Here is a 20,265-nt window from a genome sequence, read left to right as displayed (position 1 = left end):
CCTACAACCTGTGTTGTGCACATTACCAATGTCACCAATCCCACTATAACTTAAGAAACAGTAAGAGAAGCCAATGAGTGACAGGGAGTAGTGACAGTACACTGGTTGTGGTGACTTGTCTACTCAGTGGCATACAACAGACAGGCTGATGTCTGGCTGTGGGCACCTCCGTTTTGGATCATCCTTTGTATTTCCACTAGGTGGAGCAAAGTCTGGCTGAAAACTGTGGAAACTACAAAGAAATACAAATAAATCCAGAACATTGCAATCTGGGAAATAAGGAGAGAGGAAACATATCTCATCCTATTGAATTCTGTGGCTTGTTGATACAATTCTGGGCTTTCCCAGTGTGGGAATTAAAGTAGGTCATTCTCCCAGACTTGTAGATCGCCAGTCTTGCATGGACTGGGTTTCTGCAATGCTCTCACTCAGCTACATTCCCAGAGCCTTGATTTATTTACTTTTGGTTTTCTTTTTTCCATACTTGCTTCTGTGGGAAAACAGATGAGCTGTGTATGAATCTACTGTTCCTGGTGCTATCATCACCCTCAGAGGGCCATAGCTAACTTTTTTTTTTTTAATTTTTTTTCTTAGTTTTTTGGGTTTTTTTATTTATTCATTTTAGAGAGGAGAGGGAAAGACAGAGAGAGAGAAGGGGGGAGGAGCTGGAAGCATCAACTCCCATATATACCTTGACCAGGCAAGCCCAGGGTTTCAAACCAGCGACCTCAGCATTTCCAGGTTGACGCTTTATCCACTGCGCCACCACAGGTCAGGCCACAGCTAACTTTTGATTCACAATCTTAGGTGTTTTAAAGAATTTAATTTAAATTTGTTTTGGAAGAGGTAAAAGTGAACATAAGAGGTTGCAAGAATATTTGTGGCTGGGAAGGGTGGGACCTAGAGTGAAGTTATAAAAACATGTCTGTTTTCATTTTTAAATATCAAGCAAGACAGATCTTATGTTGTAACAGTTTTATTACACATTCCTGCAGATCAGAGGCATCCATTCTTGGAGAAAATACTCATATTTTTAAAAATTCTACATGCTTTTGCGTTTGCTATTTCCTAAGTTACCTTCCTCACCTAACTTTAGCAGTTTCACTCCAGTTGTATTAAAGACCAACCTAACATAGAAACAACAAAAGAAACCACAGCTCTGGGTCCTGGCTGGTTGGCTGACTGGATAGAGCGTTGGCCTGGCATATGGATGTCCCAGGTTCAATTCCTGGTCAGGGCACATAAGAGAAGTGACCATCTGCTTTTTCCCCCACCCTCTCCCCCTTCTCTCCCTCTTCTCCTCCTGTAGCCAGTGGCTCCACTGGTTCGAGCGTTGGCCCGGGACGCTGAGGATAGCTCCATTGGTGTGAGTGCATCAGTCTCAGGTGTTAAAAATAGCTCAGTTGATTTGAGCATCAGCCCAAGATGGGGGTTGCCTGGTGGATCCTGGTTCGGGCACATGCTGGATTCTGTCTAACTATCTCCCCTCCTCTCATTTAAAAAAACAAAAAACACTATAGCTCTGCTTATCAATCAGATCACATTATCCCTCCTAGTGGTTTATTTAGGTGAGAGAGTTAATATTTGGCTTTTTATACTGGGATGTTGGAGCACTGTAGCTCTTTAGGACTGGAATAGTATGAGAAGTTCATCCTGTGTACTTTTTTTTTTGTTGAGACTTTTGTCTTTAAATATGCAGATCCTCTTGCTATACTTGCAGGGGCTGGGGAAGGAAGAAAACTGGCACCAATCTGACTTGGCACAAGGTCCACCTAGGTTCACTATTTCCATTGCTGCTGCTCCTTTTATTTTTTTTTAACTTTTCATTTATTTATTGATTTTAGCAGAGCAGAGGGAGAGAGAGAGAAATTGATTTTTTATTCCACTTATTTATACATTCATTGGTTGATTCTTGTATGTGCTCTGATTAGGGAGTAAACCCATAACCTTGGCATATTAGGATGATGCTCTAACCAGCTGATCTACCTGGCCAGGGCATTGCTGCTCTTATTTGAGCTTTAAGGTATCTTTTACCTGTTCACATCAGTTTTTTTATTTTATTTATTTTTATTTTTTTACAGAGACAGAGTCAGAGAGAGGGATAGATAGGGACAGACAGACAGGAACGGAGAGAGATGAGAAGCATCAATCATTAGTTTTTCGTTGCAACACCTTAGTTGTTCATTGATTGCTTTCTCATATGTGCCTTGACCATGGGCCTTCAGCAGACCGAGTAACCCCTTGGTCAAGCCAGCGACCTTGGGTCCAAGCTGATGAGCTTTGCTCAAACCAGATGAGCCTGTGCTCAAGCTGGCGACCTCGGGGTCTCGAACCTGGGTCCTCCGCATCCCAGTCCAACGCTCTATCTACTGCGCCACTGCCTGGTCAGACCACATCAGTTTTTAATTAGACAAAATGACGCATGCTTGTAACAATGGTAAATAACACAGAAATACAGCAATGCTTAGAGTAAAAAGTGAAAGTCTGTGGTCTGGAGTGTATTTTTTGGTGGTTTTTCTGCTTATGCTGCCTATTTATAGATATACAGAGTAGAGCAAAAAGTAGGTTTACAGTTATGAGTACACGAAGCACAGTTTATTCTTGTCTTATTTATTAATTATATTAATTTTTTGAGAGAGAAAGAAAAGCACCAACTCATTGTTCCATATAGTTGTGCCATTGATTGCTTCTCATATGTGCCCTGACTGGGGCTCTAATCAGTGCCTTTGGGATTAAGCCGGTGACCCTGGGCTCAAGCCTGCAACATCGGTGCTCCAGGACAACACTCTATTCATTGTGACACTGACCAGGGCTGTATTATTTATTCGTATTGCAGCTATAAACCTAATTATGCCCTATCCTGCAATAATAAAATTCATATATACATTATTGATATGTACATGTATATACATGTACATATGTGTATATATATAAGGTCTACTGGAAAGTTCTGTCCGTTTTTGGAATAAAACAAAATACAAATTCTTCTGCCTTAATTCATGTGGCACCCATCTTGAATATTTTCACACCAATCCTATCTTCGGAATATGGTCCGAAATGGTTTGCTGAGCTGAATTAAGCCTTTCTGCGATCTCCGATGTTGTCAGAAAAGGATCTTGCTCCAACATGGTCTTAACAACATCGTCATCGATCAAAGATGGTCGCCCAGAACGTGGCTTATCAGAAAGGTCGAAATCACCTGTTTCGAACCATCTTCTGCATGTCCTATCAGAAACTGTACCTTCACCAAACACTTTCAATAAATTTCTACATGCTTCTGTAGCATTTCTTCCTTGTTGAAATTCGTAAAAATTACAGTGGCGTAAATGAACTTTATCAGTAGCCATGGGTACACTATCGCTTCACACATAAGACTAACGTGAATCAACTTTGTTTTAGTTAATTTGCTACGTCAGTATGTATACATTAAGTGATAAAAATAGAGAGGCACACATGCGTCAAATAAACATGTGCTTACATATCAAAACTTGTTGTGATAGAAACGGACAGAACTTTCAGGTAGACCTTATATATACATATGTATACAGTGGTACCTTGAGATACGAATTTAATTTGTTCTGTAACCAAGCTCGTAAGTCAGTCAACTCATATATCAAACTGTCGATATTGGACCCATGCGCCAACGCACCAACTAGTGGCAACTTCCTGAATCACGACTCATATTTCGGAATTTCACTCAGATCTCAAACAAAAATACAGACTGAGTCGCAGCTTGTATCTTAAAAAATTTGTATGTTGGTCTGTTCGTATCTCAAGGTGCCATTGTATATACATACATATATATAACTACTATATATAAATGTAAAATTGGTGGTATGTGTAGGGTTCTTTATTTTCTTTCATTTAAAAAAATGGAATAATTTATATGCAGTACTTTTTTTAATGTTCTCTGTTGCCTTTTTTTGTCTTTATCTTTTTCTATTTTTTATCTTTTATTTTTATTGAATCCAGAGAGAGGAAAGGGGGTAAGGGGGAGACAGAAGCATCAATCTGTTTCTGTATGTGCCTTGGCCAAGGACTGAACCAGCCACCTCTGCATTGCAGGACAATGCTCCAACCAAGTGAGCCATCCAGCCAGGGCTATATGCAGTATTTTACAACATTCACTTTTTTTTTCTTTTTTTTTATAGTGACAGAGAGAGAGTCAGAGAGAGGGATAGATAGGGACAGACAGACAGGAACGGAGAGAGATGAGAAGCATCAATCATTAGTTTTTCGTTGCGACACCTTAGTTGTTCATTGATTGCTTTCTCACATATGCCTTGACCGTGGGCCTTGGGTCAGCGACCTTGGGTCCAAGCTAGTGAGCTTTTTTGCTCAATCCAAATGAGCCCTCGCTCAAGCTGGCGACCTCGGGGTTTCGAACCTGGGTCCTCCGCATCCCAATCGGATGCTCTATCCACTGCGCCACCGCCTGGTCAGGCACAACATTCACTTTTTTAAACCTTAATATGTTGTAGACTTCCATGCTGCATTATATCTCTGATGGTTTTTAAATGCCTATATGTTACTGCTTTAGACTATGATTTATTTTACCATTCCTTTATAGATGAACATACATTGTGTCCAAGTTTTTGTCTGGTAAATGTTGTATTTGTTTCTTTCTGCAGTTGAGCTAGATTATAATAATAATAATAGGAATTTTAAAAATATTTATATATTTGGTTAACTCCTAGTCCAGAAGGCATACACATCACTTTCCATATCATCAGACTTGGCAATCAGATGAGAAGTGTTTTTCCAGTAACTGTTTTCCAATTATAAAGTACAGAATTATTCTTAGGGCAGGTAAATTAGAACATATACTGTTAATCTGATTTGCACATCATTGTGCTCTCTTGAGTAGAGAAAAGACTGAGGGGTTACCACCAGCAAGGAAGTGTGCTGTTGTCTTGAGTGTGGGAGTTGTGGTTGCCATCGTTCCTGACCACAGTGCTAGACCACATGCAGATCTGTCTTTTCTCAGAACACCATGTACTGTACTGAGGTGAGGTATTCTTTGGGGCCTCTTGACACCTGACCCCAGCCTCCATTTGGTACTTCCTGTTCTGAGGTGAAGATGGTTTCTGAGGCTGATTTTTAGGTTTTTGTTTTTGTAATAACAGCTTAATTCAGATACCATAAAAATCATCCTTTTAGAGCGAACAATTCAGTGGTCTTAATATATTGACGAGTTTGGATCACTACCACCACTATCTGGTTTCAGAACATTTTTATCACCCTAAAGAGAAATGCTGTATTGATCCTGGTTGGGTGACTCAGTGGGTTAAAGCGTCATCATGACATGCTGAGGTTGCGGGTTCAAGGGCACATACAAGAATTGACCAGTGATGGCATGAATAAGTGGAACAGTAAAATTGATGTTTCTTTTTTTCTGTCTCTCCCTTCCTCTCTCTCTAAAAATCAGTAAATAAAAATTTTTTAAGTGAGAAGAGAGGAGATAGAGAAACAGATTCCCATATGCACCACAACCAGGATCCACCCAGCAATCCCCATCTAGGGCCAATGCTTGAATCAACCGAGCTATCCTCAGTGCTTGAGGCCACTGCTTAGACCAGGGGTCCCCAAACTATGGCCCGTGGGTTGCATGCAGCCCCCTGAGGCCATTTATCCGCACCCACCGCACTTCTGGAGGGAGCACCTCTTTCATTGGTGGTCAGTGAGAGGAGCTCTATATGTGGCAGCGCCACAAAGCGCAGCGTCGCTCACGTACAGTACTACTTCCGGTGACGCGGGACACACACGTCACAGCTCAGGAAGTGCATCATATCACTTGTTACAGCTAGCAGTGACAAATATGGAACCGGACATTGACCATCTCATTAGCCAAAAGCAGGCCCATAGTTCCCGTTGAAATACTGGTCAGTTTGTTGATTTAAATTTACTTGTTCTTTATTTTAAATTTTGTATTTGTTCCCGTTTTGTTTTTTTACTTTAAAATAAGATATGTGCAGTGTGCATAGGGATTTCTTCATAGTTTTTTTTATAGTCCGGCCCTCCAACGGTCTGAGGGACAGTGAACTGGCCGGCCCCCTGTGTAAAAAGTTTGGAGACCCCTGGCTTAGACCAACTGAGCTATCCTCAGCGCCCAGGGCCAGCACTTGAACCAATGAGCCACTGGCTGCAAGAGGGGAAGAAAGAGAAGGGGAAGAAGGAAGGGAAGAGAAGCAGATGGTAGCTTCTCACCTGTGTCTTGATCAGGGATCAAACCCGGGACATCCACATGCCAGGCTGATGCTCTATCCACTAAGCCAACCAGTCAGGGCCTTCATTTCTTTTTATGGCTGATTAATATTCCATTGTATGGGTATAACCCATGTTATTTATCTATTCATCAGTTGATGGATATTTGGACGTTTTCATTTTGGGGCTATTATGAATAATGCTTCTAAGGAAAATTGGTATACAAGTTTTTATGTGGACATAGTTTTCATTCTCTTGGGTATATACCTAGAAGTAGATTGCTAGGTCGTATGATCACTCTATGTTTAACTTTTTTTTCTTTTTCTTTTTTGACAGAGAGAGGAGTCAGAGAGACGGACAGACAGGCAGAAAGGGAGAGATGAGAAGCATCAATTCTTTGTTGTGCCTCCTTAGTTGTTCATTGATTGCTTTCTCATATGTGCCTTGACCATGGCACATTTATTCATTTTAGAGAGGAGAGAGAGAAACAGGGGAGAGGAGCTGGAAGCATCAACTCCCATATGTGCCTTGACCAGGCAAGCCCAGGGTTTCGAACCGGCGACCTCAGCATTTCCAGGTCGACGCTTTATCCACTGCGCCACCACAGGTCAGGCCTTTTTTTTTTTTTTTTTTACATTTTTTTTTTTTGTGTGTGTGTGTGGCAGAGACAGAGAGAGAGAGAGGGACAGATAGGGACAGGCAGGAAGGGAGAGAGATGAGAAACATCAATTCTATGTTGTGGTTCCTTAGTTGTTCATTGATTGATTTCTCATATGAGCCTTGGCCGGGGGGGGGGCTACAGCAGACCAAGTGACCCCTCGGAGTGACCCCTTGCTCGAGCTAGCGAGCTTGGGCTCAAGCTGGTGAACTGTGCTCAAATGAGGTGAGCCCGTGCTCAAGCTGGCGACCTTGGGGTCTCGAACCTGGGTCCTCCGCATCCCAGTCCGATGCTCTATTCACTGCGTCACCGCCTGGTCAGGCTTTTTAAAAAAAATTAAAAAAAAATTCATTTTAGAGGATAGAGAGAGAAGGGGGGGAGGAGCAGGGAGCATCAACCACCATATGTGCCTTGACCAGGCAAGCCCAGGGGTTTGAACCAGCAACCTCAGTGTACCAGGTTGACACTTTATCCACTGTACCACCTCAGGTCAGGCCACATGGCCAGTCCTGTTTTATCTCTATCCACTTTCATTTCCATTCATCCGTAGTGAAATTATTTGAATCATAAATAGTTCCATTTCAATCTCTAAGAAATAAATGGATTCTTTTCCCTAAAATAACCATCCTACCATATCATACCCTAAACAATGGACAATAATTCCTTAATGTTAAAGGATCTTGCATGGGAGATTTAAAGTTAGATCCTGGGGTAAAAAGGTAAAAATACTATTAGGAAATTCAACTAGCTATGACGGTTCTCCAGTTTTCATAAGTAATTAACGCTGACTATTCCACTACTTAAGTGTCACTCCCAACAATACCCTTCAAAAGTGCTCCCCCCTCCCCCCCAAAAAGTGCTTCTCCAATGACAGGCTTCTCTCTCTCTCTCTCTCTTTTTTTAAAACTTAAACAGGTCTAGTGGTGGGGTTTTAATCATGGCAGACCTTTTTCACTCCCTCAAAACTTTGTCATTATGTTGGACACACCCATTTCCAATTTCTGCCCCGTATATAAAATGAAAGATTAATTTATCGCTTGTGCCCTCAATTTCTAGTGTAGGGAGAATTTGTGAGGAAAATCATCCCCTTATCTGAGATTGCACAGATGTTCAGAGAAACTTGGGAAAAGGAGACTCCAGGGGCGTAGGCTGTGTGCCTCTGTCCCGTGCCTGGCTGACTGGGCCCAACCTCTATTGGTGGTTTCATAGCAGATTAACAATGCTGGTGAGGGAGAAATGGAATGCAGGATATGGAGGCTCAAAGCCACTGTAGAGATGATGCTCTGAAAGCAAGAAAGTTCAGTAACAAAGAGTCTGTGCTATTCAAAATGTAGCAGATTCAGGGTTGAACAGGCTTCTTAACTCTGGGACTCTTCAGAGGCTTAACGGGAGAGTGAGAGGGCCTGCATCCTGAATGTCCAAAAGGGACAGTAGCAGTCTTTGACTACAGGGGCCTGTTATTGCAGAAATGACTGCCTCGGGGGGCCTCTGGGCAATGCTGATAGAAGTAATGAATGCTTAGAGTAATAAAGTAATTGGCCCAGGGTCATGAGATAGGTGGTTGCACGGCTGGTCGAGAAAATTGAAAGGTAAATCTCCCCCTGGGCTGTTCCCGGGTTCCCTGGGAAGATCTCTGTCCCTTCAGTAGAAACACTAGATTTTACTCCTCTAACATTTTCAGACCTTCAGTCTTGCAGGTGGAGATGGTAAATAACTCTGTCACCAGCAGATGTAAGGAACAACTAAAATGGATGTGAAAATGGTATATATGAACCTTGAGGTCTCTGCAAGGATGATGATTCATTGTATTTCTCACTTGTTAGCATGGCCTTGTCTGCATATTGAGCATACCTTGCCCAGTATATGCATCTTGAGCAAACTGAAAGACTGAAACAATGGATTAAGTGCAAACATAATAGCACCTGCTAATTTTCTTCAGGGAGGAACGGTGGCCTGAGCTGACTTTCCTTCTTTCTGTGACGGGGATATTTTCCCAAAGTCACTTCTAGATTTTTCCTCCTAAGCCTTACACCTATATAGTAGCATCTTTCTGCGCACTTCTTTGCCCTAGTGATTTCATGATTTAGACCCCAGGTCAAGGTGTTTTTAAAGTAGGTTTACTTACTGCTGTCACCCTGTGTTGCCTCACACACTATATCCTGGGAGGGAGTGAGTACAGGGTTCAGGTGTGGCCTGTGGTTGAACATTAAATGACGAAAGGGCCAGTATTCCCTTCATCTTGTATGATACCCCTCTCCAGTTTCACCCCGTTAGTCATCATTTCACTTGGGGGTGTGTTCCAGGAATTTCCCCACTTGCTACAATTTACGGGAAGGATCAACGGAATGTTTTCTTCTGGTGTCTTTGAACATGAAATCTCAGAGCTGGATTAGATTTGTTTACCACATAGCCTAAGGAGGGAGGAGGTAATGTTTGATTTACATAAGATCCAGGAAATGAGGGAAGGCATGGTGCTGAGAGCTTTGCTTTTAACTAAATCTTACTAAGTTTCACAATCCTTTATACAGAACAGGCAGCTTCCCTGTGTTGCTAATGGAGTTACCTGGGGAATGGAAGACAAAACCAGGAGCAGCTTCATTGCCTTCGCCATAATCGAAAAACAAATGTTGGCGATTTAGATCATGTTCCAGCTCTACCTTGAGGAAGGGCCTTTAGCTTTGGAGGTGGCTTAAGTACCTTAAATCCCTCAGCTGAGAAATTAGAGACATGTAGATAATGAGATCCCCAGAGGGTTTTCCAGTTCCTGCGTCAAACCTTATGAGCTTGGAGGCATATTCAGGTGCTGTCCTTATCTCTTTCTGTTTATCAGGTTGCTCTGGCCAGGAAAATGTCGCCACGCTGATGTTTGGGGATTCAGCCATATTAGCTTCATTTTTATAACCTTCTATTTAGTCATGAAGTCTGCTCATCCATGTAACAATCTTTTCTTGAGGGATTATTTTGTGCAGGGCATTGCTTAAGTATTGTGAGAGACACAAGTGAAAGTTACGCATCTTGCCCTTAAATTGCTTGAACTGTAGGAGGTACGCCTAGGAATAAATAACTTTGCTGAGTTTATGAGCACAGAAAAGCGTGAGTGGATTTTTCTATAAAAGCACACCAAGATCACCTCTCTCTGGAAAATGTGAGATTGCTCTTACAACCTTAAACCGAGAGGGCTGGGAGCGGCTTCCAGGGACTCAGAGTGGAAGTGCCCTTAATAAAATGACTTTCAGTGTTAGTCCTTTCTGTGTGCCTACTACTGTCGCATTCCCATTCCCACCTAATGTGGACCACGTCTCTCTGTTTCGCCTAAAGTTTAAATAAAAGTGAAAGGTAAAATCAGATTTAGTGGAGACGCAGAAGACTAATTTTCCTAATGGACTTCTCTTTCCAAGTTATATCTGAGTATCATGTAGTTTGTGTGACCCACATCCCTCCTTTTCTTTTTATTCCGATCTTTAGTTTAAAGAACAGTTCATCAGGGGGCACAAAATGTGTCTGGGGATAGCCCTGAACTGTGGCTAATTTTTATGTAATTCTTGGTTACTTGCAGTTTGGTTGAGGTTGAACTGCTTCTAGGGCAGGAAAAATGAACCTTGCATTTTGGTTTGAAAGCGAACAAGGCTGCTGTTATACTTGATAAAACTAAATTTGCAGATCCAGCAACAGCCCATTAACCATCAGTGACAGCCCACTGTCATTGGGGAGTTTCGGAGACTCTTCTGGAGAGAGCAGCAAATATCTGTCCATGAAGGTAATAAATATTGTGGAGTGATTGGTTGTTAGCACAGAAGGATTTTCTTGTTAGTGGGCAGAAAAGCCTGAGGCAGAAACCTTAGGAAGCTGTGTAAACTGGTTTCAGCTTCTGCTACTTTCATTTCTCTAAGTCTGAAACTGTATCCTTGACATGGGTGTCCCTCTGCCTGTCCCACCCCCTAGAATGGAACAAAATCAGCTCCAAGATCTATCATATTTTAGTGACACTAAGTTAATAAGTTCTGATAACCCACTACCATCGGACCAGCCATGTATCATATTTTAGTAGTAAATATAATTAAACAAGCAAAAAGAGAGCCTAAGATACTTAGTAAACTAGAAATTCCTGTCCTTGATATTTGTGGCGCTACTATCATCATTAGAAAGAAAAAATGTCAAAGGTATTCAGTAAAGACACACGTGTTTAGGGCCTCTGTAGTCTACCTCTGGCCAACCTTTGCTTCATCTTCTACCTCTTTCGGATGCCCAGTGTGCCCTTGTTTCCATGGTTTTGGCCATGCCTAGTGTGCTTGCCTTTCCACCCAAACCCTCCACGTTATTTTAATACACATTGGCCATTCTCTCAAAAGCCTCCCTTGTTCAAGCTCTTCTCGGACTTACTGTCTTTACTCCTTCCCAATATTTATTACGAAGTGCCTGTGTTTGTTTCTGTGTCTGCTGTCTGTTCCCGTTAATAGATAATTAAATAAATAAATCCTCCAGGGCAAGACTAATTCGTCCAGCAGTCCCTCCTTCTCATTCCCATGGTGTATTGTGAATGGCTGGATGTGACTGTGACTATCAGGTCACAAAAGAGGAGGAAATGACAATCATAATATCAAAATACTTTGTCTCTATAATGTTCAAGACATTTTGGAGCCAGACAGACCTAGCTGGAATGCTGGTTCCACTGCCTACTAGGTGTGTGTCCTTGAATGAGTTACCTAACTTCACTGAAGCTCATGTTTTCCATCTGTTAAATGTCAGATATAAACATACGTTAGGGTCCTCCCTCTCTGAAATAGATCATCTGATGATTACACTGCAGGTGAGAGCTGTATGCTCAGCCTTCTTTCTGGAAAGACTCAATAGTAGGAAAGCATCTACAGGTTTTTATGGAGACTGTGTAGAAGAAATTAGCCCTGTGACTTGTAGAGCTCCTTGTCCTGCTCAGAAACCAGGAACAGTTGTTTTCTTGCCTCAGCAGGCTTGCTACATGCCTGCCTTTGTCCAGCCCCAGGACATAGATAAGCTAGTGTTCTTGGCTTCTGGCAAGAATTTCTACGTGGCAAAGTACTGAGAATCTTTGTTCTGAGTTTGGAATTCTTCCCATGGCCTTCCCCAACATAATTACTTAGGATTTTTTTTACTGATGCCCAGCCCTACATTCATGACGTGAAGATACTCGGTTTGACTTTTACTGCAGTGCTCACCTTGCTTTGGGGTTTGAATTAACATTCACATCTGGTTTTTTTGTCAGAGCTCTCAGGCATTTAAGTGCCTGTGCCCAACCAGAGAAAATAAAAAGGTCTCTTAGATATCCTATGTCTGCCTAGGAGTCTCTATTCACTGCTACTGGAAATACAGTGGCCTTAGGTCTGGAGAGGAATGATCTTTAACCCCAGAAGAACAGGGCAGTTATTGCCCTGTTCTAATAAAATTCGCTTTCTTCAGAATTCTTGACTTCAGTGTTAGAATCCCACAGCCCTCTCTCTACCCCAGCCTCCTTCAGCCTCAGCCGGCCAGGTGACCAGTGTGTGGGAACAGGTCACCAGGTTACTGAGATCCAGGCAGGGTAAGATTTTCCACTCCAGCTTGCTCCTTGTATGGGGACCAACTGTGTACTGGGAACAGATGGGGACTTTCAGGCTTTCCCAGCCGTTCACCTCACAGAACTCTGGCTACAAAGTGGCTCAGAATGGGGAGTCCTGGAGCCCAGGGACCCTGACTCCACACTGCAGGACATCACTGTCAGATCCAGTCTAAGTGGCAGTCCCGTAAACAGGGTTCTAGTGCACTAACCAGAGACAAAGTTTAACTGACCCTCAATTCTGATTTTTGTCTTAATAAGTGACTTCTGATCTAATATCCTGACTCTTGTATTATTGTAAAGAAAAGAGTCTTGAGAGCAAGAGACTTCACTAAAATCCTTGCTCTTTAGCTCTGTGACTTTGGTCAAGGTCTCCACATGCCTCAATTTCTGCAACTGAACAATAGGGGCAGTAGTACCTGCCTCGTGGGGGAGCAGTGGAGGGGAGTTATGGCATTGTGAGATGTTAAATGGAGTTCCGAGCACAGAGTCTGGCTGACTGTCAGTGCTGAACAAATAATTATCTTTTCCCATCTCCATCCCAGAATTAAAAAGTTATAAATATATAAACTGCATAGAAAAATGTTGCCAAAAGATTCTTAAATCTACTGCAGTGAAAGAATGAATGCCAATGGCTGTGGATGTATTTACTGTTGCAGTATGTCTTCTTAAATAATAAATTAATTAGAATACAGAGCATTGCCTGACCTGTGGTGGCGCAGTGGATAAAGCGTTGACCTGGAATGCTGATGTCGCCAGTTCGAAACCCTGGGCTTGCCTGGTGAAGGCACAGAGAGTTGATGCTTCCTGCTCCTCCCCCTTCTCTCTCTCTCTCTCTCTCTCTCTCCCTTCTCTAAAATAAATAAATAAAATCTTTAAAAAAAAGACTACAGAGCATTACTGTCTTTGGGGATTTTCTCAACTGAGATGAAAGGGGCTGATCAGTAGAAAGATGTCTCACACTCCTTGGGGCCATAAACAGTTGTTAAACTGCAGCATTTGACAACATAATCCTGCGCAGTCTTGGTTTAGTGTTGCGCTTTTTTTTTTAAATTGATGAATTCGTCATTGAATTTAATTTTGCAGCCCTGGCCAGGTAGCTCAGTTTGTTAGAATATCGGGGATTGCCAGGTTTGCAAATTCAATTCCCATCCCTGCCGCCCTCCGCGGGGGCCCAGACACATACAAGAATCAACCAATCGAAATAAGTAGAACAACAAATCGATGTTTCTCTTTCCCTTCCTCTCTCTTTCAAATCAGTAAATAAAAATTTTTAGAAAAGGTAATTGCTTAAGAAAAGGCGGAGATATAGGGATGAAGAGTAGGAGAGTGAGTGAGCACTTAGGGCAACAGGGAGAGCCGACTGGCGCCCGCCCGCTTCCGCATGCGATCCAGGCTGTGCAGGATGCCCCTTGCCCCGCCCGCGCACTGGGCAGGTGCCAAGGCTCCACACCACGCCTGCCCTACAGTGCTCACCCACCCTTTCTCACCTATGATGCTTCCAAGTTTCTCCATGGTCAATCCTGTCTGAGGACAGAGGCAACAGGAGTGAGCCTCCAGGGTGACGACGGCGGTATCCGGTGAACTCACGAGCTTGAGCCGGCCGTCCAGCCGCATACCCTTGTATCGCGGCCAAGCGGCAATGCCGCGCTGCCGATTGGAATGCCGGCGGCCGTTCGAATTCTCGCGCCAACACTGGCGCGCTGGCAGTCCTGCCTTGTCCCCCAATGGGCATCCTGGGAACTTGGTGACGTTGGCCGCCGCCTTCTCTAGAAGACCAATCAGGGATTCGAGAAAATGGCGTAACTCTCAAATTCCGTCTTTAAAAAAAAATCTCTCATTTTTTTCAGACTAGCAGGAATTGTTACTGATCATCTTGCCTCTTAGATTCTAAAGCGCAGTGGTGGGATTCAGCCCGTTTGCACCGGTCTGGCAGAACTGATACCTAATTTTTTGTTGAGTTCGGTGAACGGGTTGTTAAAACGGCACTTGTCATCAGGGTTCTCTCTAAGGTGGGCGCCTGAGCAGCGGCCCAATGTGTAAATCACAAATTTACGTTCCTTACTTTTTTTTTTTTTTTTTACGTTCCTTACTTTTTTAATGTTCATTTGTGCAACAGTGTATTCTAAGCACCCGTAATAACGTCATTCCGTCGTCCATAGGTGAAAAAAATTGCAAGTGAGGACGCCAACCAAGAAGCAATATGGAAATATCTTAACAGTTTTGTTTTATGTCAGGTATTATTTAATATTTTAAAACTCTTATAACAGTCTAGTTTTGTGTACCTCTTTAATTCGTGTGTGTGTGTGTGTGTGTGTGTGTGTGTGTGTGTATGACAGAGACAGAGAGTCAGAGAGAGGGACAGATAGTGACAGACAGGAAGAGAGAGAGAGATGAGAAGCAACAATTCTTTGTTGCGGCACCTTAGTTGTTCCTTGATTACTTTCTCATATGTGCCTTGACCCGGGTGCTACAGCAGATGGAGTGATCCCTTGCTCAAGCCAGGGACCTTGGGCTCAAGCTGGCAACCTCCGGGTCTCCAACCTGGGTCCTTGCATCCCAATCCGACACTGCGCCACCACCTGGTCAGGCTCTTTAATTCTTATTTAAGTATTAAATGCATGAAATAATAAACTGCTTTTCGGTATAGAGTTTTTTTATACTTAAAATTGTCTTTAGGGCAGAGAACTGGTTGTTAAATTATTTGAATCCCACCACTGCTAAAGCTTACTACTTTGTCACTGGGTTATGGTAACATTTGCAGGTGTGGCAAAAATGAAGTCGCTTTCTGGGAATGCCTTCATTTGTTAATTTGGCCTCTTCCTCCCATCCCCAAACATACAGCCCCAGCCCAAATCTCAGTTCTCGATCAGGATTGGTTAGCAAGGGGCTAGGGCAAGGAGACTTAGATTAGTGAAAAGTAGCCATTGTCTGTAATCACTCTGTTACGGTATTGTGCTAGGTGTAATGCTTTGGGTTTAATGTTGCCCTGCACACAGGAATGTATAATCTTGTAAGAAGAAAAAGTAGAAAAATGCTGATTAGAAACACTGTCTTGAGTGGCATCCATAAAAGGATGATTCATTACGGGGAAATAAGGAAATCTGTGATGCAATTTTGATCATTTAGATTGAACTTTTACAAAATTATTTTTGGATTTATAGTAATTTTGTTGCAATTCCACATATTCAGAGATCACTGCTGATGACTATTGTTTAGAAATGAGGAATGTTTCCATATCCCATCAGAGCAAGAGTTCTTGAGTATTTTGCTCATGGTGGTATCCCCAGTGCCTAGAACGTGCCTGGCACACTGCAGGTGTTCCACAGCTGTGGGACAAATGAATAAGTATGCTTATGCCATGGTACTCTTTCTGTAGAACTGCAAGTGCCCTGTCTTGTTAGGTATGTTCAGATCAGAGTTGTTCTTGAAGGGCAGAGGGTGACCTTTCCTTTAGTTTTGGCTGTCAAGCTGAATAATGGTGCATGTGTTTTGTGGTGGTCAGCTGTTGCCAGGGAACTGAGAGAATGAAAGGAAGGTGTTGAAAACAGCTTCTTTGCTCTTTCCTGTGTGGCTGTGCTTTGATGTCCAAGCCTGCCTATCTGGCAATTTGGCCTATAGGTGAGGACTGTAGCAAGGCATGGGATAGACTGTCTAAATGTGCCTTGAGAATACATGTATGCTGAGGAATGGCTTCCTCGGCCTCAGACACCTTGAGCAGCAGAAGCCACTTCTTTCTGCACATTTCCCCTCTTCTCCATAGCAGTGAGGCTGCAATTCATTCTTTTTCATGAGCCTCGAGGAGATGGCTCAGCTGGCTTGGCTCATTCATTTCCTTGTCAGAAAGTCGGTGTGACCTTGACTGTCAGTGGGAGACGTGCAGCAAGCACATTGTGTTTGGCTGGATTCACTAAAGATCGAAAAGTACTTTTGGCAAACACACTGTGCTGTAAGTGTTGTGTACTGTTAATTTATTGTCCTAGGTGGGGGTGATAGATTCTAATTTGCAAGAATCATTTCTGATGCCCAGTGTAGTGCCACTCCCATGGAGGCCTTTGGTAAATATCACTGAAAAGAAAATTGTTGCGGAAAATAAGATGAGATATACTTGCTTTGAGTCATGGGAAATATATTTAATTTGCATCTTAAGGAATTAATAGAAAGTAACTTTGGATTTATAAAGTTCTTCTGAATAGTGTTCTCCTTAAGGAGAGTCATCTCAGCAAGTCCAAATCCAAACATAGACCTTTTGTCCTTTGCTAGTGTTTTCTTTGGTAGAGGATTCCAGGTGCGACAGAGCTACTGTGTCCTGCTGTTTAGGGCACCTGGGCCAGATGACAGCTGGCTTACACCACTGAATAGGAAACGATTTTGTGCAAAGCTTGATGTTAGAGAGTCATTTTCTCCATAAACTGAGCTTAGAGAGGAAGGCACGATAAACCTAAGGTGGTGAACTTTTAAGAAGAGTTGGTTTAAATATAGATGATCTGCTTTCCTGGCAACTTGGAGGCTGTGGTGGGACTTGTTGTACCTTTTGTAAGACAAGTGAGGAAAGATGTTGGCACCTGTACGTGCGCAGTTTGTTTATGAAATAGAAACTGTCTTGTTGAAGTGAGGGCTCGAGAGGTCAGCGTTCAAGGTAGCCTGTCCTACCTGAGCTGGGGAAGAGGTGCCTCTCCACCCACTCTGCAGATTGCCTCAATCCGTAGAGAAAGTTGGGACAGCAAGACAGAAAGCACTGTTATTTATTGCACACAGACTCTGGTGGGGGTGGGGGTGGAAAGGTTTTGTAAAACTGAGTCACTCAGCTTGATTTTCTTTTCCCAGGAGGAGCAACAGTACCTCAGGGGTTGTAGTGTCCGCTCCTCATTCAGAGAAACAAGCTCTTTTCAGCTTTAGACTCTTGATTTATGTACACCGGAGCCTGCTCAGAGCCCATGGGAGCTGGTGGGGGGGAGGGGTTTGCCTCTGTCCACTGTTGCAGGCTCCAGCTCTAGTGGGTCCAGCACTGGCCATCGTGGGTTTGCAGCACATCCTCCTTAGTATTCCACAGCAGCTGTCTGGAGCTTGTTCTGCTGTGCCTGAACTGATGTCATTTCCCCCTTGGCAGACAGCTCGGGCTCTGCTGCGTCTGAGATATGTCACGAGAAGGTGGGGGTGGGTCGGAGAGCCAGGCAGGGGGTGTAGCGAGGAGAGAAGGAGGGAGAGTGCCTGCTTGGTCCCAGGACTCTGTTTACTTTCTCTGCTCAGCTCGGGAAGGCTGCTCAACGGGAACTGCGGAGCTCGTAGGCCCGCCAGGGGAAATGCTCATTCCAAGACCTTAACTTGTAAAAGCCCTTTGTTGCAAAACGTTAGTGTGGACGATGCTCTTACAGGATGCCTTTCCTTTTGGGTCTTAGACAGGTAATGAACTGGTGGGGGGTGGGAAGGGAAGAAGGGTGGGAGCTTGTTTATGGTACTACTGCTTGGGGTGGAGGGAACCTTTCTAGAAAATGTCTTGCAGTTATAACAGGCCAGCTCCCATACAGAAATTTCCAGTCTTCCTTTCTTGTTTGCCAGTGGCTCCTTACATCTAGAGCCACTGTATTCTTAACCCTCAACATCCCTGAGTCTCGCTGGGGCTGTTCATTCTGATTTTCCTCTAGACTCCACAAGACCATTTTCAGAGCTTCATGGAGGAAACAGTTTGAGAGGTTGATGTGGGGGGAGGGGGAGAGACAGAGTGGGCTTCTTGATCAAAAACCTTTTTATTCCTTTTCTATTTTAATTTGGCTATTTAGCAGAGATTTCTTCACAGTTCAATGGTTCTAAAGAGATTTCTGAGTGGGGAGAGGGCACCTTCTTTTAAAGGGAAGGTTTCTCCTTTTAAGCCTGTGCTCAGGACTGTGTGGCTGAGGGACAGCCTGCAGAAGGGTGAGGGTGGGGTCGACCTCCTTTTGGCCTTCCAGACTGGTTTTTCAAAACCAATAGACCCCTATGGCCGAGACTTGATTGCTTTGGAAGCGGCTATTTGAAGTAGGGGCTCTACATTATAGCCAGTAATCTAGTGTGGGATGAGAAAACAGTAGCAAGTGACCAACTGCTGTCTGCTGCGAACACAGCTGTTGCCAACTATTTGTTCCAGGGCTTCTGAGAGTTGGCCACCCCCACCCCCTCCTTGGTCTGAAAGGCATGTCTGTATCGGAATGTGTAACTGTAACCAGTAGAGGCTGTGAGAGGGGGTGGGGAGGGACACACACCCTCTGCTGCCTGTTTCTGGGTGAGGAAAAGCCATAGAAAAGATCTGACCAGGAATCTTAGAGTCCCTGCTAAGGACTGCTGGTCTGATCTCACTCAGAAAAGTGCTAGGTGAGCAAAATCTCCCTTGGGTTGCCTGAAATTCTTTTAAGAGTTAGCTTCTCTGAAAAACTCCACTGTTGCTGATCTTCAGCGTTCGTTCCTTTGATCAGCTGATAGGCAGGGAGAGGGGTTCCACTTAAGCACCTCCTCTGTCCCCCAAAACGGTGTTTTTAACCTATGAACAGAGTGAGCACTGGAGGCTTTTGAGCCACATTTGAAATGGGATGGATGAAGCATCCCGTGCTACGTCCCCTGGCAGGGAGAGTGCCTGAGATGGAGGAAAGAGCAGGACTGGGGGTCAGAAAGACCTGTGTCTATCTCCTGACTCTCCCGGGATCTCGGCAGGGCAGGCTTGCTTAACTGCTCTGGACCTCATCTTTGAAACGGAAGTAATAAAACCTTTTACTCAAAGAGTTATTATTGGGAGGATTTCACGAAAGAATGTATTTAAAACAGTAGCACCTTGGATGGCTGAGAGAAGGCATTTAGTTAAAAGCATAACTATTATTTTTATCTACTCATTCCTAAAGGATGCAGGAGTCCCAGAAAGTACAAGCTGTGGTGGACGGATTCCTTTACAGAGGTGGAGGTGTGGTGGGCAGGAACTCTTGCTCTGGTCATTTAGTGACTACCATTGTGTGTTGACTGACAGTTGGGAGGCTGTGGCTTATTGTACTGATAAACTGTTGATCTTTTTTTAAAAACATTTTAATTTTTTTCCCTTGATTTGAGAGAGGGGGTTAAGGGAGAGAGGTGGGGGAGAAGGGAAAGAGAGAGAAGCACAACTTGTTGTTCTACCTAGGTGTTTCATGTGTTGAGTGTTTCTCCTGTGTTCCCTGAGGGTGTGGCGGGATTGGGCGTGAGTCAAGCCTGTGACCTCGGTATGCCAGCATGATGCTCTGTCCACTGAGCAACCAGGCCAGGGCCTGTTAATCTTATGTATTGGAGGGCAAGAAGGGGAGATTCAGTGCCTTCTCCTCAGTTAAATGAGAGGATGCAGTAATGGGTAAAGGGCTGGTTTGATTGTCATGGGAGCATCTCAGAGGACACACAGCAGGTGATTTTTTAGCCCTTGTTTCTGAACAGGTTCCTAGTAGAGGGCTGAGTTACTGGACCTCTTGAAGGCCCTTTCTGCCCTAGGCTTTTGTGATTCAAGCCTGGCCTATAAAAACCTTGGAGTATTTTGGCTATAAAATTCTGCATATTTCTAGGATTTCTGTGTCTGACTGTAACTGTGTTCTTTGTTGGACCTATGTAAAAGCCAGCCTTCTAAAGATTACTCGGTGATAATTCTATCTTTAAAAAATAACATAGATTGGCCCTGGCCGGTTGGCTCAGCGGTAGAGCGTCGGCCTGGCGTGCGGGGGACCCGGGTTCGATTCCCCGCCAGGGCACATAGGAGAAGCGCCCATTTGCTTCTCTACCCCCCCTCCCCCTCCTTCCTCTCTCTCTCTCTTCCCTCCCGCAGCCGAAGCTCCACTGGAGCAAAGATGGC

The 20,265-nt window shown here is 43.8% G+C and overlaps 1 protein-coding gene across 2 annotated transcripts in view; it reads left to right on the top strand.

Moving 5' to 3' along the window:
* WBP1L (WW domain binding protein 1 like) overlaps positions 1–20,265 on the top strand; it is a 72,818-nt gene that overhangs the window by 8,666 nt on the left and 43,887 nt on the right. The window contains exon 1 of one of the 2 annotated variants that reach the window (XM_066355964.1): positions 17,659–17,834. The exons of the other annotated variant lie outside the window; for it this stretch is intronic. Within the exon in view, the coding sequence (XP_066212061.1) occupies positions 17,808–17,834 (27 nt within the window). The 5' untranslated portion in view covers positions 17,659–17,807. Of the gene's footprint in view, positions 1–17,658; positions 17,835–20,265 lie in introns of those variants that run through there. 2 annotated transcript variants of the gene reach the window in all.

Source organism: Saccopteryx leptura, chromosome 13 (assembly GCF_036850995.1).
Source record: "Saccopteryx leptura isolate mSacLep1 chromosome 13, mSacLep1_pri_phased_curated, whole genome shotgun sequence".
In the NCBI taxonomy this organism is placed as follows: Eukaryota; Metazoa; Chordata; class Mammalia; order Chiroptera; family Emballonuridae; genus Saccopteryx; species Saccopteryx leptura.
This window is presented reverse-complemented; position numbering and strand designations above follow the sequence as displayed.